This window comes from Varanus komodoensis, unplaced genomic scaffold (genome assembly GCF_004798865.1).
Source record: "Varanus komodoensis strain SLA01 unplaced genomic scaffold, ASM479886v1 scaffold12, whole genome shotgun sequence".
NCBI lineage: Eukaryota > Metazoa > Chordata > Lepidosauria > Squamata > Varanidae > Varanus > Varanus komodoensis.
The window spans coordinates 25,507,467-25,529,265 of record NW_025335349.1 but is presented as its reverse complement, the minus strand read 5'-3'; the positions used below and the strand labels follow the sequence as shown (position 1 = coordinate 25,529,265).

Genomic DNA, 21,799 nt, shown 5'->3' with positions numbered 1-21,799 from the left:
CCCCTTCCATTTTCCTGTCAAGTAAGAACTCATAAATTCTTTTAGTCATTTTCTCATCTGTTTTTAGCATCACTTGATCAAAGGCTGTTAGGTCTTTATAAAACCCCCATATTTTACAATCTTTAGCATATCTTGATTGCATCTGCACCTTATACCACCAAGAGATATTGAGTCCCTGTTCTTGTATTTCTTGATCTAGTTTCAGGCCTCCATCCTTATCCAAAATATTATCATATCTTATGATCCCTTCAAAATTCAATACAATTTGATACACAAAAGCTTCCATAGGTGAAAGCCATCTTGGTAATTTATTATACATTTTGACTTTAACTTTTCCCACACTGACATTAATAATCTTCTAATAAAGTGACTTATAAAATTCCCATGAGGCTTAACCTTCTCATACCACATATAAGCATGCCAACCCATTTGCAAATCATGACCTTCAAGATACAAAATTCTCTTATTTCGCAAGATTATCCATTCTTTTAGTCAAGTTATTTTAACTGGCTAAAATACAACATCCAATCATGAAGACCAAAACCCCCATTCTTTTTGGTTTCCTGAAACATTTTTAGTTTAATCCTTGCTTTCTTTTTTCTCCAAATAAATCTCAAAATTTGAAAATTTAAATCCTCAAAAAAATTTTTATCAATTTTTACGGGAATCATTTAGAACAAAAACAAAAGTTTTGGTAGTATATTCATTTTGACAAGAGCTATTCTTCCCATCAAAGACAATTGTAAATTGGCCCATTTTTCCAGATCACCTTTAATATCCTTCAATAATTTATCGTAATTGTCTTCTTTCAAAGTTGTGCATTTAGCTGTAAGATAGATTCCCAAGTATTTAACCTTTTTAACAATCTGCAAGTCCACTTGTTCTTGGAGTCTTTTTTTCTGATATTGCGTAAGATTTTTTAACTAAAAGTTTCATTTTTTCTTTATTTATTTTCATCCCCGTAACCTCACCATATTCTTCAATCTGTTGTAAAAGTTTAGGGATTGTTACAAAAGGTTCCTCTGTTATAAAGACCAAATCATCTGCGAATGCTTGCAATTTATAATTTTCATCCCTAATTTTAATACCTTTAATGTTCTTGTCATCCCTGACTTTTCTATTCAAGACCTCGAAAGTCAGAATGAACAATAGGGGTGACAACGGGCATCCTTGCCTTGTACCCTTTTGTATCTCTATAGCCCTTGTAAATTCTCCATTAATTAAAATCCTGGCCGATTGTCTTTGATAGATTTGCATTTATGAATTTTCCCCCAAACTCCATGTGAGCCATCTGTTGCTTCATGAATTGCCAATTAACATTATCAAAGGCTTTCTGGGCATCCAAAAACAGTAGAGCCATTGTATTTTATCATGTTGTAAGCCGCCCCGAGGTTTCGGCAAGGGGCGGCATAGAAATGTTATAATAATAATAATAATAATAATAATAATAATAATAATAATAATAATAATAATAATTTTTCCGTGTGTCTCATAGTATTCTAGGATATCCAAGATAGTCCTCAGGTTGTTCTTCATTTGTCTTTTAGGCAGGAAACCATTTTGGTCTGAATGAATAAAGTCTATTAAAAATTTCTTCAACCTTTCTGCCAATATAGAGGCAAAAATTTTATAGTCCACATTTAGTAATGATATAGGTCTGTAATTTTGAATCTGTGTTAAGTCCATATCTTCTTTCGGGATTAATGTGATATTTGCCTCTGTCCGGGTATCTGGTATTTTAGCATTTAACAATGCTTCATTACATATATCTTTAAGAGATGTAGCAAAAGCTCCCTCAAAAGATTTGTAAAATTCAGCTGGTAGCCCATCCAGACCAGGGGTTTATCGTTCTTTTGTCGCATGATTGCCTCTGTTATTTTCATAGTTGTTACTTCTTGATTCAATAATTTTTGATACTTTTCTGGTAGTTTTGGTAAGTCTCCCTTTCAAATGTATTCTTTTGCCTTCTCAATCAAAATCTCCTCCTTCCGGTATAGCCTTGCAAAAAAATCTTCAGCTATTTTCTTAATTTTTGTATTTTGTACCTGTAGTCGTCCTTCTCTGTCTTTCAGTTTCAAAATCAGTCTCTTCTCTCTTTCTTTTTTTACTTTATATGCTAGCCATCTCCCCGGTTTATTAGCATTTTCAAAAAAATTCTGTTTAGCCAGTTTCATTTGCTTAGTAAGTTCATTTGTATCCAAGAGATTCAATTTGTACTTTAAAGTATTCATCTGGACACTAAGATTTCTTTTTGTTGGATCCTCCTGCAGTTCTTGTTCCTGTTTCCTCAGTTCTTCTACTAATGTTGCTCGCTCTTGCTTTTTCTTTTTCTTTATTTTTGCTGAGTAGGTTATTATCAGTCCCCTGACATAGGCTTTAGCTGTATCCCAGACATTCTGTAAAGAAGTTTCTTCCGCTTTGTTTATTTGAAAGAATATTTGCATTTCTTTGCTTATCCCTTCTGTAAATTTTTTATCTTTTAGTAACGCTTTATCTAGACTCCATCTGGGCATCCTTGCAGCTCCTTTCAGTGATATAAATACAGGATTATGATCTGCCCAGACATTTGTCTCCATTTCAGCTTCTATCAGATCTGGAACTAAGTCTGGAGTTACCCAAAACATATCAATTCTAGACCATGACCTATGTCTGTTTGAATAAAAAGAATAATTGGCAGAAGTTGGGTTTTTATGCCTCCAGGCATCTATCAATCTGAGTTCTTCATTCATGTTGGAACAAGACTTTGGAAGCATCCTCCTACCTTTTTTTTTCCTTACTTTCATTCTTGTGATCGATTCCCTTATTCACAATTGCATTAAAATCACCCATTACACACATAGTCTGGTAGTCCACTTGTAAGAGTAACGTATGTCGTTTTTGGTAAAAAGTTTCCTGATGGTCATTTGGTGCATATATTGCCACCAAGAGCACCTTTTTATGTTTAATTGTAATTTTTACCATCAAGATCCTACCATCCTCATCAGCAAGAATATATTTAGGGTCCAATTTTTCTTTAACATATAGTGCTAAACCTCTTTTCTTTTGCGATGCAGAAGATACAAACAATTTTCCCAGTTTTAAACATTCCAGAAGTTTAACACATTGTTTCTTAACATGTGTTTCTTGTAGACAAATTGTATCTAACTTTCATTTTTGAAGTTGAGCAAAAATCCTTCTTCTCTTAGATGGTCCATTTAGTCCATTAACATTTAAGGAGAACAATTCAATTTTCCCTTCCTTTTTAAGAGCCATATTTAATAAAATTATCTACTTATTCTTTGCCTTTACAGTTCTACCTTTTTTTTTCTCCTTTGAGTCCAAAGTCTGTACTTCTTGTTGTGAGTCAACCTTCAGTATTTCTCCTTCTTCAGAATGGTACGCTGTTACTTCCATTGCTTCGGCACCTTTTTCTCCTTCTTTAGAGAAGACAGGGTCCTCCTCTTCCAACATGACTCTAAATTTTTCATAGAACTCTTGTGCTTTAAGAATTGAATCCAATTTATATCTTACAAAGTTCCATGTGAAAAATATTCCTTCTAGTGTTAGCCACTTAAAGATAATCTCTTTCTTGATTGGTTTTGTAGTAGGAATAGATATTTCTTTCGTCCCTTTCTAATCCTCCATGGTATCTGTTTCAGAATGGCTGAATACCATGATCGTCACCTCCTGACGATCATCTCTCTTTAACGGCTTCTCCTGTACGGCCTTCAAAACATTGTCTCTTATAGACCTTAGAGCAAATTTGACATGAACTTCTCTTGGAAGTTTATTTTTTCTGGTATAAGAGGAATTGACCCTAAAAACAAGGTCAGTTCCCATACTCATGACCTCATTCTCGATTTCTAAAAGCTTCGCCAACATGTCAGTTATAAGCACTCTCAAATCCTCATTTTTCTCTTCAGGTATATTCTGAAATCTTAGATAGTAAGATGCCTTCTCCATCTCTAATGCAGCCATTGAGTCCCATGTTGACTTATTTATTTGCTTAATTAAACATATTTCTTTATCTACTGTCTCCAATTTTTCACATACTTGTTGCATTTTTGTGTATTCTGTTCCGCTTTAAGTCGAACATCAGATAATTGAGTTGACACCTCTTTAATAGAGTTATCCAATTTGTCAAGTTGCTCTGTTTGCTCATTTGATAAGCTTTCCAGCCATGTTGACATCACCTCTTGAGATGCTTGCAAAGTTGTTAAAGCCACCTGTATTGCCAAAGTCGTCATTTGCAAGTCTTTTAAGCTTTTTGCAACATCTTCTGTCTTAGTCTGATGAATTGGCTTCTGACTAGCTGAGGAGGGTGCTGAAGAGGGCTGAGTTTTCCTCATGATGAAAGTTGTTCACCAAAGAAGTTTCAATATAACAGCAAAAAAAAAAAGAGGGAGAAAAAATATAAATTGAATAAAATATTAAAAAGAAAAAAAAGAGAGAAAAATGAAAGTAGCTTGCAATAATTCCAATAGCCACCGGGTGGCAGCAAAAGACTATTTTAAAAAAATGAAATGTCGTCAGTGTCCAGCTTCTTTTTGGCAGGAGTCCCAGAAAAAATGGAAGCTGGCCAAAAATGGCCACCAGCAAATTAGGGGCTTTTCCTTCTTTATGCCAATTAACAACAGATATAGTTTTTCCACAGGTAATATTGCAAAAAGAAAGTAAAAATGCTCACCAGAAAGTCATCACAGTAGAGAGGAAAACACCACGTAACACAAAAATTATCTTGGCACGTGTCCAGTTAGTCTTGGCAGAAGTCCAAACAGGTATCCAAAATGATCGCTCTACCTTTTAATCTTCTATCATTTGATTCCACAGTAATTACTCATTTTGCTTTTCGCCCTTAGAGAGATTAGAAGAAAAATCTTTTTCTTCGGCTTCAATTCAGATAAAAGCTTTCACATTCTCTCCTATATCAGCTGCCGCTTAAAAACTTTGGGAGGGCTTTCTCTTTCTTCTTTAAGCCAATTATGAACAGATACAGCTTTTCCACGGGTAGTATTGCAAAAAGAAATAAGAATGCTTACCAGCCGTCCGATGCTTATCTGGCTAAAATAAGCTAATTAATCCATCAGATATTGAGAACTGGAAGGGGCTTAAAAAACTCCCTGTGTTGCCTGGTTGAGAAATACTTGAATTTCTCCCAGTGAATATGGGATTGCCGTCCCACACCAACCAAAAGAAAGAATGCCAGGCAATCTGTCTTCGCCCCGACAGGGCTTAGATGAGTCTCCCACGATTCTCTGCCAAGCAATACCGGCATGATAACAGAAGCTCCGTTAATCACAGCCATCTTGTTTCGACACCATCTTCTGCGTTGATATCATTGAGCAATTCCAGCTTGCTGCTTTTAATAGGTTGGCTTCATTATGGCAATTGTGGCTTTTCGTTCTAGTGTGTGTAGACTCCTTCTGAACATTGTTTTGGGCACCTAAACCACATGCCACACCACTACTCAGTGTGCCGTTTTCAGGGAACAGTACAGCCTGAGAAATTGTAGAACTGTAGAGTTTGGTGTGTATGGTTCTGGGAGAGAAGACCCTCAACACCCCAGATATGTTGTACCTTTCTCTTCCTGCCCTGCCCCTACCTCACCATTTTTGTTTTGTTTTGTTTTTGCCATTTCTCCAGGGTTGGACAAGTCCAGATCCTGATTCTGTTCGAAGTGATTTGCAGTACTGTGAGCGTGAGCTGGAGCTTCTGGAAGACATCACCGTAAAAAACCGACGTGAAGGACCAGCCCTGCAGCGGGAAGCTTCTCACCCCCTAGACCTAGCAGTGCTTCGCCTGGCAGACCTGGAGCAGAACCTGGAACGGAGATACCTCAAAGAGCCCCTCTGGCCTCCACATGAGGTGGTGGTAGAAAAAGCGTTGCTGAGTAACCCCAGTACCCTGGAGATGGGTACCACAGAAATGTAAGTATATTCCTTTACTGTTCATGGAATTGGCTGGGTTTCACTCACTTTAAGAATAAAGAATGTGTCTGTATTTATTAAAAGCAGGTATATCTCACCTTTGAGTCCAGAAACCCCAAAGACAGATCACACTGAAACATTAAATTACTATTTTAAAGGCTCTTGTGGACTAGAATGTATTGTGAACATTTTTGTATTGGCAGTGGTAGTGATGCTGACATGAGCTTTTAATGCAATAGGGAATAGTGCAAATATGTCTTAATGCAAATGTCAGAAAGATGGTGAATATCGTCTTATGGTTAAATAAGGTGCAACAAGAATCCTTTTGGCAAGAATCTGTTTCTTGACACTTAGTGCTATTGACACAGCACATTTACTCTCACTGAAAATGATGGGACTGAGAATGATATTTCAACTTAAGGCATTCAGTTGACTGTGGCATTTAATTTTGTGACATTTTCCTCTGGGCCTGTTGAAGTTTTAAGACTTGCTAGTAAATGTCAACATTCACCAAACTTCTGATGTCTATAGGTAGAATGGAGGATAGATCAGGTTAATGAATTGAAAACTAAACGTTACTTCTTGGTAGGTAGTCTAGAGCAGGTAAACTCTGAGTCAAAAGTTCTTTGTGCTTCATGTAATGGGTTCTCTACCTGTGCAGAGCCTTGCCTAGAATGTTTTAGAGCAGAGTATAGTTTTGGTGAGAGGTCCAACCCCACCTTCTGCCATTCCTACATGTTCCTTTCCAATTAGCTCAGAAGCATCTTGAAATATTCTCCATCTCTAACCATCTTTGTCCAAGATCAAGCTGAGTTTTTCTTCTTTGTATTACTACCTTGTGGTTTTTTCTCTTCTTGTTTTAGCCTATGCTTTTGTGCTTTCATTTGCTATTTTGGTTTTTCTGGTATTGTACCTTCAGTCATCTTCTCAATGCTTTGGGGCTTATGGTATCAGACACATGCTTCATAAATATTTTAATTATGGGAGTAAACTGTCTCCCAAGGTTTACATTGCTTTTTTGCTCCTATGAGAAGTCAGCTTTGTTGATTTCTGCACATATTCCCAAAGTAATCACAGCTCTGGACTCTGCTGTGAGGACAGGCACTACTGGCTGCTGAGAATAAAGTGAGACAGTCAACTCATAACTTGCAGGATTCACATAATGCCTTTAATGATGATAATTAAAAAATGCGAGACACCATACTGTCACCTCCCCAACCTCTTTTGACATCCTTAATCCCTGCCTTGGATAAAATGCAGCTACTTCTGGATCATCTTGTTTCTAATCAGGTTCATATTGGTTCCATCTTTGAAGGGAAAATTCAGGAATAATCATCAGAGCTTCCTTCCCTGTGAGATCTCTGGCCATCTGGTTTTCTCATGGGAGATCTTTCTGATCACCTTGTGCTCATGGGGCCATTCCAACATCATGTTAATGCTGAGGCTGGGACTATCTGCACTCTTCCTGCCACACTTGTGATTGCATTTATACAGAACGTCCTTGGAACTGAAGTTGTCTCTCATTGTCCTATGTATCACCCAGAGAGTTACCTCATTGCTGGGACCAGGATTCTTCCAGATACTTGAATCTGAATCTTCATGAGTCTGACCCTTTCATGACTAGGATTGGTCTGCTCAATAGTACTACCCCAGCTGCTCATTATCATCACCCTATGAATGTCACCCATGTCATCATAGTTAATCTCCATTATCTCCAAATTACCAAAGGCTTCAGGGGATAGTAAAGATCCTACTCTTTTATGAACTCAGCTGACCCTATTCTAGCAGTGTTACTGATCATGAGTTCCCAGGTGGCACCATTCATACCACTAGCATCTGCTGATGCATGTTATACAGCACTGGCAGCAATACCATCTACCTTCACATTGGCCATATTTTGTTTGGTACAAATGGCAGTATCAGTGGCCTCAATTCTGGCTTTTTCCATAGCACAGTAGTTTGTTAGCAGTGGTCCCTGCATTTTGAGTTAGGCACTGCTGGTTATTTTTAGGCCTATGGTGCCAATCCTTTCTGAAACCAGCAACCCAGTTCCACTGTTGTGACATCAGTATGGTTGTTATAGAATCATAGAACAGTAGAGGTGGAAGGGGCCAGAAGGCCATCAGGTCCCAGCCCCCTGCTCAGTGCATAACATTGAGTTAAATCATCCCTCTCAGATGGCTGCCCAGTTGCATTTTGAATGTCTCCCTAGGCAATTGTCATACTGTTCTAGCAGTCAGGAAATTTTCTCTGATACCTAGCCAAAATCTGACTTTCTGTAACTTGACCCTACTGTTTCATGTCCTGCATTCTGGGATGATTGAGAAGAGATCCTGTCCTTCCTTTTGTGACAGCCTTTCAAGTACTTGTAGAGTGCTATCATATCTCTCCTTAGTGTTCTGTTCTCGAGGCTAAACATGCCCGGTTCTTTCCATCCCTCCTCACAGGGCTTTGTTTCCAGTCCCTGGATCATCCTTGTTGCCCTCCCCTGAATCCTTTCCAGCTTGTCTGCATCTTTCTCAAACTGTGGTGCCCAGAACTGGATACAGTACTCCAGTTGAGGCCCAGCCAGTGTTGAGTAAATGGGAACCAGTACTTCTCATGATATCAAAGTGATACTTCCATTGATGCAGCCTAAAATGCCATTTTTGTAACCACATCACATTGTTGACTCATTCTCGGCGTGTGATCTACAGCAATTTAAAGATCCTTCCCACTTGCAGTATTGTTGAGCCAAGTATTCCCCATCCTTTAATGATGCATTTGATTTCTTTTTCCTAGGTGCAGAACTTGGCATTTTTCCCAATTGAATTTAATTCTGTTGTTTTCAGCTCAGCACTCCATCCTATCTTATTTTAATCTTATTTCTGTCTTCCAGGGTATCCCACCCATCTGCAAATTTTATAATCATTCTCTGCACTTTGCCATCCAAGTCACTAATGAACATTAATGAATTCAGTCCAGGACTGAACCCTGCAGTGCCTTACTTGTTACCTCGCCCCAGTTTGAGAAAATTCCATTGATGAGTACTCTTTGAGTCTGATTCTGTAGCCAACTGTGGATAGTTGTTCCATCTAGCCCACTTTTAGCTAGTTTGCTAATCAGGATAACATGGGATACTTTGTTAAAAACTTTGCTTAAATCAAGATAGATTATGTCTACAGCATTCCAACAATCCATCAGAGAGTTTACCCAGTCAAAAAATGAAATCAGATCCATGTTAGCTTCTAGTAATCACCACATTGTTTTCAAGGTGTTTGCAGAGTGACTGCAAACTTATAATCTGGAATTTTCCCTGGGATTGATGTCATACTCATTGGATTGTGGTTCCTACGTTCTTCTTTTTTAACTTTCTTGAAGATAGGGACAACATTAGACCTTCTGTCATCTGGCACTTCCTCTGTTCTCCATGATTTCACAAAGATAATAGACAGTGGTTCTCAGAGTTCTTCCACAAGCTCCTTTATGACTTTAGGATGGAGTTCATCAGGCCTTGGAGATTTGAACTCAGCTGCAAAATGGGCATACACTATTTTGGCATGCATAAATAGAAGCATCACTTCCAGGACAAGGGAGGTACTAGTTCCCCTTTAGTCTGTACTAGTCAGACCTCACCAGAAATACTGTGTTCAGTTCTGGGTACCCAGGTTTAAAAAATGCCGAAAAACTAGAAAGGGTTCAGAGGGGGCAACAAAGAGATGATCCAGCTAAAGCTAAGGCCTATGATGAGAGGCTGAGAGAGCTGAGCATGTTCAGCCTTGAGAATAGAAGACTAGAAAGGGTCATGATAGCACTCTACAAGTACCTCAGAGACTGCCACGAAGAGGAAGTATAAGACCTCTCTTCACTTATCCCTGAGTGTATGACAAGAAACAATGAACTTAAACTGCAGCACACCAGACTCAGGATAGACACCATGTTGACAACTTACTGACTGTCAGAGCAATATGACAGTGGAACCAGTTGCCAAGAGAGGTTGTGGGTTCTCCCATACTAAAGACATTCAAGGTGAAACTGAACAGTCAACTGAGAGGGATGGTGTGACATGGCATCCTGCACCAGCAGGTGGTTGGACCCAATGACCTCCTTGGCCCCTTCTAACCCTACTATACAATGAATCTATGAATTAGATGATCTTTGACCATTTGTCTATCATGCTTGAGCTGTCATCCTCCTCCTTCAGCGTGTATTTCTCCTTTGTTAAGAGGGTCATAGATCTTCTGGGGGAAGATGGAGCCAAAATAGGAATTGCAGATACCTCACTCTTTTTGGTACCAAGAAAGTCAAGCAAGACCTCAAACCTACCTAACGTGAAAACTACAACTATGACTTCACACTTGGAAGCAATGAGATACAGTCTGAATATCATCAACTGTTGCAAAACCCTTGCTTGCCCCAGCTTCAGTTGTTTGAAGAATTTGTATTGGATGTAGGAAAGTAACTTTCTTCTTTTTCAAGCACTGGCAGCCAACCTCATAACTGCAGTGGCAGCCCATAATAGGTCACAGTAGAAGATCAAGATACCTCTTGTTGACCTAGCAGGCAGGAATCTTCATGCCTTATTTATCCCACAGTATCTCCAGTTAGAAGCCCGGCAAGATCTAATATCAACAGCTTTATGGGATTAAACAATGACCTTCTTTGGCCATTTCCCAAAGGATAAGGATGAATCTGCCAAGGTATTCCAGAGCAAAGCTTGCCACCTGGCAAGACGAACATTTAACACCTCTCACGGTATGGTGAACTGTGATTCTGAGACCATGGTTAGAAGGTACCCAGAGCTTTGTTCGGCAGGTTTAATTCAGGAGCTTAGAATATGCACATTATATATATGCATATCCAGCCAAAAAAAGGCACTTAAAGTGACTAACTGTAAAATACAGATTAAAAACAGAATGATGGCATAATCAAAGCCATTGTAAAATATTATATAAAAACAGATAACTTAAAGGCATAACAATAATAGAAATAAACAGCATAAACAGCATTTCGACCAATTCGAGTTGAGTTTCAGAACCTGGGAGTCCCTCTAAGGAAGACCCTCTCTTGCATCTCCGCCAAATAGGCCTCTGATGGCAGTGGGACCAAGTCAAGGGCCTCTTCCAAAGAACTTAAAACCTGAGCAATCAACTGGGGAAGGATTAGGTAGCCAGATCCCCAGCCATTTGGAGATATATCGGCTATAACCATCACTTTGAACTGTGCCCAGAAGCAGGCTCGTAATCAGTGAAACTCTTGTAATGTGCTCCCTGCAGTCACTCCCAGTTAGCAGTCTGAACCAGCTAAAGTTTCCAAATGTTTGTCAAAGGCAGCGCACACATTCAGACAAAACTGGATGTTTGAGCTCTTTGATGCACAGCCTGGTGAGTGAAAAGAATACATCCTTACTGCCATTCAAACAGTGTTTGAAAAATCTCAGAATCAGCTGTGCTTTGGTCTTATAAAGATAAATAGATTCATTTATTTGACTTGATGAACCAGCATGGATTTAACCTTTAATGGTATATTGTCCATTTTAATGTGTTTTACAGTTTTTCCTTTCATTGAAATCTGGCAACCTTTTCTGTTGAAGTCTTCTCAGCTGCTATTTCTGCGTTCCATTCCAAGTTTCTTTGGGATTTATCACCTCACTGTTGAGAAATTTCAGAACTCAGTTTGTAACCCTTTAGCTGCATTAATGGAGTGGAGTCTGTGACACTTGTACTTCTGTTCTCTGGGCCATTTGAACTTTTAGCAAGTAACACTCCTAGGCTGTTGAAACTGAAGGTGGTATTCCTGGTAGCCATTCAGTCTACCCACTCTGCAAATGAACTGTGTACTTTATATGTGGATCTGTATTTGGCCATGCAAAAGGACAAAATGGGCCTCTAGCCAGTCATCACTTTCCTCCCTAAGATGTTCTTCTCCTTCCATCTTAATCAAAATGCTGCCTGCTTTTTTCCAAACCCACCCACCCATACCATGTTCTCTTCAGTCTCTGCACATGTGCCACACTGTTGTCTTTTTCCTGGACTAGACAAAGTTGTTACATAGGATTCTTTTATTTTTTTCAGTGGCCTGCAGGAAACTCTTCTTGTGTTTTGCAAAGTGCTAGACTACAATAGTCAAGCCATGTTACAGGATAGCGCCCTCAACTGCTTTCCTCTGTGGGGGTTTTGTCCCAGAGTTGTGTCACCATCTAGTTCTGGCCTCCCATCTTTGTTTTTCATTGTAAACTGGATGTTCAGACAAGAACAGAATGTAGCATTTGACCTGTCTATCCTGTCCTTGTTGCTGATCTGATAGAGTGACCCTGCCTCCAGTAGAATAGCTCACCTCTCAGCCATATGTGATGCTCAGAAAACATGAAGGAGGGGGACAGGCCTTTGTAATTGGTGCGTTCAGTGTTCGTCTGTGTGGTAACCCCCCCCCCCCCCCCCCCTTCCGCTGCTGCTGCAGGAGTTCTAGGCTTGTTCCTCCTCTGTACCCTTTTGGGTGCCAGTCGTTTCTGGGAGCCAAGTGGGAAGGATTGGAGCCATGCCCAGGAGCATGGACACTGAGGGTAGGGGCAAGCTTCTTAACTAAACCTTGCTCCACTCCAGAATATGTCAAGTTAGGCAACCACAGAACCCATATGTATGTCATCACAGATGATTCCATAAAGAGCCACAGTTATAAGCAAGCCAATTGCCCTTCTGGCTTCTCTAAATTCCACTATTGAGATTCAGACAATAAACCTTTTTCTTACTAGAACCACACACTGTGAGCCTCCAAGCGTGTCATTTCTTTCGTCGAGCAAGATTATGGTCCCTCATCTAAAGATTTATTTTCCTCCTGCAGTGCATATGAGATCACACCCCGAATGAGGATGTGGCGCCAGACCTTGGAAAGATGCCATAGTGCGGCTCAAGTCTCTCTGTGCATCTACCAGCTAGAGCGATCTATTGCCTGGGAGAAATCGGTTGTCAGAGCGGTGAGAGCATGGGGCTGAGGGAGGAACTGTTAGAGGGAAAGACATGCAAGCAAGTGTAAATAAGGAAATCACAGCAGATTTAGGTAATGTGTGAAATTCCTAGCATGGAGAACACCAAGTTGATCCTCCTCATGTGGTTGCTTCAGAGCCATGTATGTGGTTGAGCCGGTAATAGGAGGAAATGAGACAGTTGTGGGACCTGTGGGAGGGTCACTCCATTCTAAGGGTATTGGCTAGAGTAACGGTTGGGTCTGGATAAGTGTAACGCTGCAGGGACTGCACTGCAGGGACTACAAAAAGGAATCCTCTCAGAGCTCAGTGTTGGCTTTGGCCCTCTGAATTTGAAACGAGCTGGCTTGGGGCTGGTCCTCACCCCTCCTTGTTCTCCCTGCCCTTTAGACTTGCCTAGTGTGCCGAAAAGGGGATGATGATGAGAACCTGCTGCTATGCGATAGCTGCGATCGTGGCTGCCACCTCTACTGCCACCGGCCCAAGATGACCGAGGTGCCACCTGGGGACTGGTTCTGCTCCCTCTGCATTGCTCAGGTGCTGGCTCCCTGTGGGCTAGAATCTGTCCCATCCCAAACTCCATGATCTTTCCCTCTTGACTAGCAGGGCTTCCCTGGCCGCTCAAATCTGCAGTGAGATGGAAGAGTCTGTGTGACACGTATGCACACTCCAGTCAGGGAACCTATGTTATCCTTCGCACACGGCACTAGAGTTTTGGCATTCTAACTCCACCTTTGGAAAACCCCTTCCCTAAAATAGATTCTTAACTTCAGGAGTTCATGGTTTCCTTTCTCTCATCACCCTCTGCAATTTCTCTGTGTTGCAGATGCATGGAGAATATCAGGATGACTCTGGTTCTCCACGACGCTGCAAGAAGCGGAAAGGTGGTAGTTCTGGGGCTTTTTTGGGGAAGGAAGAACTCAGCCCTCGATCTCGGACAGCAGCATCCCAGCAGCGCAGTAACCTGACAACTGTACCACCCCGATACTCTGGGGAAGGCCTCTCTCCCTCCAAGCGAAGAAGAGTGTCTACACGAGGCCAGAACGCTGACCTCACCTTCTGCGAGTAAGGGGCTCTCAAAGGCAGGGGCTGGGGAGAATTGTATGCAGCATGCTGAAGGCGGGGAAAACCTTGGGAATGGGGTTGCACCGCATGCACATTGCAATTATTAGGTGGAAATGGGTATTACTAGAATTATTTCAAGTGAGGGAGAGATTAAGTTTTAGTTTGCTGGTTTCTGATCTTGTCCCTCAAGCCAGCACCTTAGGAGAGCCTTTCACTTTGACCACTTCCACTATACTAGCCTCCTCCGTTTTCGCCCCGTTTTCTCAGGATCATCTTGATGGAGATGGAATCACATGAAGCTGCTTGGCCCTTCTTGGAACCAGTTAACCCCCGGCTCGTGCCTGGCTACCGGAAAATCATCAAGAACCCGATGGACTTTGCCACCATGAGGGCACGGCTGCTGCGTGGCGGGTGAGTGCAAGGAGCAGCTTGTTGGTCGCAGGGGCAGCTCAAGGCATTTTGAAAAATAGGACCCCCAAGCAGGATAGCAATTGCAAGAACTGACTCTTTCATCATGCAAAATCTGTGGCTCCTGCCTCACTCTGTCTAATTGTAGGGACTGGCCCTGGTTGGGAAATAATATATACTATGAATGGGGTAGCTTGTATGGTTGTCGGTAGCACACACTGTGTTGTGTTAGCATGCCACATTCCAGCCAGTAGGTCGGCAACCTCTTGCCAAATTACTGAGCGTAAGTTTCCCAAAGGGGCATCCTGGAAAGGGTTGAAGCTGTGGTGAGAATGAAAGGATGGTGAAGTCTGTCTTAAGGTGGCTGAGAGCTATGACGGGGCAATGCTTACAACGAACTGCTGGAACTCATAATAGGGTGACTAGGTATGCTTTTGGCTATCCTAAGCAATTTTAGTTCAAACTTGACATTAAAAAAGCATACAAGTCTGTCCAGTAGTGCAAATGTAACTTTTATTTCTCTGGTAGCTATTGTTACCTCGTTGCGGCAAAGATAATGACATGTTTTGTGGCACCTTAAACGCTAATAAATGTATTCTGATAGAACATTTTATGGCGTAGGGTCACTTTCTCAGATGAATGAAGCCTTATCCTAAGCTGATTGGTGTCTATAGGCATAGTTACAATTAAGCAGAGAGGTGAACCCCCGTTGAAGACCTGGCATAATTCCCATTGTCTGCATGTTCAACTCCTTTCAGCCTCCCTTGTTGCGATCCCCCTCCCCCTGCCTCAACCACCTGAACCCCTGTAACAGGGACAGCAGTGCACACGAAGCCTCTGGCCTCTGCTGGGTTCATCCCCTCAAGAAACTAAACAGAAATGTTTAATGAAAAAGTTATATCCAGAGCCTTACCAACTGTCCTAGATGGCATTTTTTCATCCAATTATTATTGTCAGGTTGCCTTGCAGTGGTGTGGGAAGATCACAGGAAGGGGTGAGAAGACCTTCCCAAGTTGTCCAGCCTGATCTGTAATTTGTCAATGTAGGATAACATGTCATCATCTGATGAAGTGGATTCCTAATTCATGAAACATGATACCATAGTAAATGTGTTGACATTTAAGGTGCCAGAAGACTCTTGGTTGTTGTGTTTACCCACTTTGCATATTCCTAATTAGGTTTTTTTTAAAAAAAAACCTCTTCATGTTGTTACTCTCTCTGTGCTTGGAGAGAGTGAGATAAGAAGAAAAAAGCTTTGGACTGATTAGAAGACCCCATGCAGTGGGAATGGGAGGCAGCATCTCTTACTCTGCTCTTTAACTGTGTGAAAGCAGATTTACAACTGAAGATGCTTATTTCTGATTGGTAGGAAGGATCATGTTTTCCTTGCTTGTCAGCTCTGCTGCAGTTAGTGATCAGACTCAACCTGCTACAAGCTGCTTATCCTTAGCACCTTCTCCTTTTCTAATTACTTCCACAAGTAACAGCTGTCCAAGCAAGGGCAATGGTATGTGGGGGGGGGGGGGAGTTGAGGTTCCCAAGAGTGCATCTGCCTCAACCTGGCTCAGAAATAGCTAGAATTCAGAGACCCCACCTGCAGATTATGCCAAGGCCTGTCATTGATGAAATTTACACTAATAATCTGTCCTTGCTTTATAACCAGTGGGAAGAAATAAATGGAGGAAGATTGTGCTTGGAAGAGTCATAGTAATTAGGGATGGATTCAACAGTGGGGGTTGAAGCTAGGCAAGAGTGGTGTGTTGGTCTTGCTATTGAGCTCAAGTGGTTTCCACTTGGAGTGGTGGGCTTCTTAGCCTAGAGATTAACCTCTGCTCTCACATTTCCATAGGTACACAAGTTGTGAAGAGTTCGCTGCTGATGCTGCCCTGGTGTTTGACAACTGCCGGACCTTTAATGAGGATGAATCAGAGGTGGGGAAGGCAGGACTGGCTATGCGCCAGTTTTTTGAGAGCCGGTGGGAGGAATTTTATCAGGGAAAACATGAGACAAACCCATGAAGCTGGCAGAATGGGGAAAGGTGAGAGGAGCCAAAGGGGAAGCCCTCCCCTTTCACCCTGTGCTGCACACTGTCTCTTCTGGAGCTCATCTTGCTACCTGCTGATTAATTTTCCCCTCACAATGGACTTGGATTGGCATTTAAGATTGGGGGCGGCCTTACTTACCGCCTGGATCCTCAGAAGCCCTTTCCTCACCTCTTTGCTCCAAGCAACACAAGCTCTCTGACTGTGTAAGCCAAATAAAAAAATTCCTTTTTTCAGATGGAAAAACAACCACCCACAACCCCACCTTAGCTGGGGCTATTTAATAATAGCAATAGTTCTTAGTGAATGTGTAAGAACACTTTTTTCTGTGCAGTGTCAGTACCATGCATTAATGGCCAGTAACGTGGACGTTAAGTTTTCCTCCTTTTTAGAGTCGCGTTGAAATGTATAAAAGCAGATCGCTCCTGCCTCTGGGAATGACGACCTTGATGACACTGAAACATGCTGCTTCTATTCTCCCCACCCCACTGGCCCTCCCAGTCCTGTCCCCCTCAGCCCTGCTTTACCTCTTCTGAACAGTCACTGTAGCTGTGGCCAATTCCTTTCTCCAAGTTCTTAATTTCCTTTCTGCAACCAAGAGTATGGCTAAAAGTTGACGTGCATTTAGGGATGGAGTGGGATGTTGCAGGACTATGTCCATGTGGGTACAAGGTGTGCCCCCTCTCAAGGATCTTACCCTTTCCAGCCTCATATCCTGTGTTCAACCGAGATGTGCGACTTCATTTGAGAGGTGATCTTAACTCAAGCCCTTTGTGTGAAAGGGGCTTCTTCAGTCCCCAGGTTTGGTTAACCTAGATCAACATCCCATTTGCGCACACCTGCTCAGAGTTGGTTTATTCCAGATTTTGTTTCTAAGGGAGTTGAACAAAATGGGAATAATCCGGAACAAGTGTTCACCAGGCAGGCTATATCAGCTAGATCATACTTTTCTCTAGGCATGCAAACCGCAGGTAACGCTTTCTCACTATCCCCTCCCCTCCCCTCCCCATCCCAGCTTCAGCAGGGGCAGCTCTTGAATCCATTGTGGCACCCCTAAGCATACTTCTGTGAGAATGCAGCTCATGTTCCCTCTGATTGCAAGTAACATGCTGGAATGTATCATGAGGCTGCAAGGGACTCCTGTGAGGCTATAGGAGCTTGCAGGCGTGGGCACGAGGGAACGTGTGTCTTGGGAGGAGGGACCGTGTTTTTTGAAGCCTGCTCCCAGCTCCACAGGGAATCCTGTAACAGAACTCTGGCCTTACTGAGTGTCCCCCCACCTTCCCCGAACTCGGCCCCAGTGTTATTCCTCAGGGATGGCTACTGTCTGCACAGCTTGATCTGCACCCAGTGTGTATGTGTGGCTGGCAGGGTTGTTTCCTGCCTTGGAACATGACTCCCAGTTTATCATAGGTACGTCCTCGCCGAGAGAAATATCAGCTTAATCCCATGAGAAAGGAAGAAGAGCAGCCCTTCCATCCTTTCATGCACAGGTGACTAGCGCATCACTGGCCTTCCGTTCTGGCAGCCCCCACGGTGTCCCACACTGCCGCCGCCGATTTCCCAAAGCTGTGGCAAGAATTGCATCAATTTAGCCAGGAAAAAAGGTGTGCACAGAGCACACGCCCTTTTCCTTCTTAAACAGGTGCAACTTTCACCGCTGCAGCAGGGGTGAAGCGCAGCCCCCAGTGCAGTTCCTTGACCCCGGAAATGGCCTGATTAGATGGTTGTCAGAACCTCAGATTCAGCGAAGCACAAGGTGATGGAGAAAGGTCACTGTCATTCTCCTTGGTGGCGTGTGCCTGTTTCCTGACAGTGTCTTACTGGCCGCATGTAAACTGCAGCTTCCTCCAGTTACCATAACTGGGACTCAGTCGAGGCACAACTTTGGACATGGCATTGCAAGTGGAGGCAAAGTAGCAACGTGTGAGGAGATGCATATCCCTGCAGACAGGATGTGCAAGTTCCCGCTTCGCATAGTTATACTGGAAGTATGACAAGAGGAAACGAGACTAAATGGTCCCCTTTTGCGTAATGCCCAGAATGGTTCTCACTCTAAAGAGCTGGAGCTGCTCGTAGGTATTTGTTTCCTTTAGCTTTTCTCCACATTTTCTAAGTAGTGTTTAATCCCCAGATTATGCACACATACAGATCCCATGTGAATGCTCATAATATCTTAGCCTTTCTTCTCTTCCCTCTTGGAATGCAATTTCAGGTTTTTTCAGATGGGGAAGCCTAATCATAATTGGTCTTATCCTTACTGATTTTCACACTTAGGCAAGGGTATTTGCTGCAACTAAGTCGTGCCAGGGCACCCAAGTTGTGAACTTGTGTTTAAAGAGCCCTGCTGCAGCCTCTGCTCAGACAAGCCATGGGTTTCTAGCTTTAGGGAGTGATTGAACAGCAGGCGCAAGCCACTGGGACCTCGCCTGCCCACGCTCCGCAGGATGACCGGGACACGTGCAGACCTTTCATCCTCTGGCCTGTGCAGGTGCTGTCCTGGTGGGCCGTGGCCAAGTTAAGTGAGTTGGAGGACAACTCTTCTCCCATCGTGCATCCACAGGCATTTGCACCTGCACTTCGCAGGTTCAGACAGTTGTCATAGAAGCCAGACAATCTGCTGTCCCATCACTCGCTCCATTTCTCTGTAATTGAATGACACACGGGAAGGGTAGGGGTCCCAGCAAAGGCTTTCTGAAAACAGACAAAAAAACCAAAAACTAGGCCTGAAAAGAAGAGTCCCCAGGGGAGCCAGTGGCCATCTTTACTGTTCACAATGCAATATCTCCCTACCAGTCACCCCCTCATGGTACATGGGTGCCTCCTGGCAGGCCATATCTAAGTACTTCCGTGGTTCAGGAGTGCCTCACACAGTGGCTGCTAGGGGGCTGCCGTCTAGGGAAGCGATTGCTTGAGCTCAACTATGTTTGGGACCATGGACTTCGAGGCCCCTCTTATCCTAGACCGCCTCAGCTGCCTGCTGCACTGGAACAAGGGCACTGCTGTTGCTCGCTTTCTCCAGTCTCTCTTCCAGAATGCTGGCCCAGTATTCCTCAGGCCGGCACGACTGGGACTAACTGGAGAAACAGCCTGGTACTTTCACTTTTCTTCCGCCACTTCAGGTGGATCAGAGGGGTAAAAAGCCACCCCTGGAACCTTAACTCCCTTGCTGCTTTCCATATCCAGCCTAGCTCCTCAAACCATTGTAATTACGGGTATCACTTAGGGGCAGAAAAACGGCTGGCAGGGTCCCATCAGGAAATGGCTTTCCTCCCTGATATCCTACCTGTGCTAAACCTGACTGAGGGTTGCGTGCGTGCGTGCTTCCCCCAGCCGCGTCAACCAATCCAATTGCAAGAGCACTGATGTAAGTAAAACATAACCACAGGTGATGTAGCCTGGAGACTGAAACCTCCCTTACTGTGCTTCCTCCACCCCTAACTCACTCCTTCCTCCCTCCCACCTCCCCGCCATGGTTTTCAACAAACGTAGCCTTTTTCTATCAAATAACCTCAAACTTTATTTTATTTTAAATTTGGGGATTATTATTTTTTTTGCTTTTAAAATAAAGAGATAGATTGAAGTCTATTTGAAACTGACTTTATATTATGCATAAATATTTATATTTTATCTAAACTTGTGCTGTAACAACTTCTTTGGGTTTTTTTTTTAAGTAATGTTTTTCTGATCTGTTGGGGTTTTTTTTCTCAGTCATGAGAAAGCTCTAGATTTTGGAAGTGTTAATTGTTGGGTTTTTGTTTTGTTTTGCTATAGAAATGTTGACTTTTTAGATTCAAACCCTCACACCTTAAAAGAATGAATCCAGGTTTGTCCTAATATTGATCTTCATTAGGGGATTTGGTCTATCAGTCAGTTTATAAAATACCTTGTTGTTTTCAAAAGTTAAATGGATTTTTAAACTAAATTTGAGAATCATAACTAGAATTGGCCTTATTATTTAACCAATGGCTTTTTCTTCCCTTTCATCTTGATTTGATATCAGAAAGGAACCAACCAACCCATCATCCTGTGAGATGCTCTGAACAGCATGAAGGGGAGGGGATCAAACTTTTTATATGAATAACCAAATGTGTTTGTTTTAGTGAATTTTTGATAATGTACAGTTTTTTGTGAATTTAAATTGATTTCTTTCTATATTTTTAGGACCAACCTCATTTTTAATAAGGTTTAAAAGGAAGAAAAAAAGTCTAGAATTCCTGTTTGTTTCCTTGTGATGTTTCCACAAGTACAGATGTTAGAGTGCTTGTCAAGTTTCAAAGAATAAACAAAAACCAATCCACGTTTGATAGAGAAGAATGTGCTTGAAGATGTTGTCTTTTCTCATTGGAACCTTATTCTTTGGCAACATGCCCCAGTGCTGATAAAAATATTAGCCAGCTTTTGTGTTTCAACCATCACCAGAAAGCAGCAACCTGAGAATCTATAAGCTTTCATAAAAAAGGAAAGAGAGGTTTCTAGTTCTTAATGATGACATAAAAGCTTGGCAAGTGCGTTTATGGTCGATATACGGTGAAATCCCAATTCCTGAGGTGGCTGGAGGTGTCCAGTGCTCTAGTGCCATAAGCAGAATGGCCAAATAGCATGATTCACACAGGGCAATTCATTGAATGTTTCATGGTGCTGAAATGCTTGGGATAGACTTTTGACTGTTGTTGATTTCTAGAGAAGACACTGCTCTCATCCCAGCCTGATCTTCTCTCTTGGGAATGTATCAAGTTCACACCAGAGCTGTGCCCCTTCTGCTCAGAAGAAACCCAATTTCTGCAGCTGGAATCCTCCAGGCCAGCCTGAACCACTTGCTTGCTTTTTCATCTAGCATCAGAGTGAGAAAGACTTGGTCACCCTTCTCCAACCTGCTGCCCTCCAGGCGGGTTAGACAAGGTACACTTGGAACTATTGTCTAACATACACCAGGGTGGTGAAAGCTGGGCTAGATCAGCCTGCTTTTCTTCAGCAGCAGCAGAGGAAAAAATTCCTGAATGAGGGGTGGCAGACATGTTGTGTCCAAGCTTGCAAGGAGTGATGCTTTGGGGTGCACAATTTTGCCCGTGATGAGACAGTATTAGGGAAGGCGTGTGCCTCACATCATCTTTGAAAAGCTCCCTTTGCCTACTGGAAGTTTTTAAAAAGCCTCCAAAAAGCCCATGTTGTGTTAAACAAATTGCTTTGTGCAAAGCAGCATCCAAACCTACCTGAAACTTGCCTGACTTTATCTCAAAGTTAAACCTTCAGTGACTGACACGAATTAATATAAATATTAACCTTGCTGATGTTGCATGGTTGCAGTGTAAAGGATCAGGGAAGGGTATGGAGGTGAAGTATGCTATGAGGGAGGGAGAATTAACTGTACAGACCACTCAAGTTGCAAATGCTCTCAAGCTGCTTTTGAGCCACTT

At 42.4% G+C, this 21,799-nt stretch overlaps 1 protein-coding gene across 6 annotated transcripts in view; it reads left to right on the top strand.

Moving 5' to 3' along the window:
* BAZ2A (bromodomain adjacent to zinc finger domain 2A) overlaps window positions 1–20,699 on the top strand; it is a 78,937-nt gene extending 58,238 nt beyond the window's left edge. For 5 of the 6 annotated variants that reach the window (XM_044421975.1, XM_044421973.1, XM_044421977.1 and 2 more), the window contains 6 exons: window positions 5,623–5,906; window positions 12,726–12,858; window positions 13,258–13,404; window positions 13,694–13,932; window positions 14,200–14,343; window positions 16,190–20,699. In XM_044421975.1, the coding sequence (XP_044277910.1) occupies window positions 5,623–5,906; window positions 12,726–12,858; window positions 13,258–13,404; window positions 13,694–13,932; window positions 14,200–14,343; window positions 16,190–16,358 (1,116 nt within the window). In that variant the 3' untranslated portion in view covers window positions 16,359–20,699. The remainder of the gene's footprint in view (window positions 1–5,622; window positions 5,907–12,725; window positions 12,859–13,257; window positions 13,405–13,693; window positions 13,933–14,199; window positions 14,344–16,189) is intronic. The other variant, XM_044421978.1, reaches the window with a different exon arrangement.
* The last annotated feature ends 1,100 nt before the right edge of the window (window positions 20,700–21,799 follow it).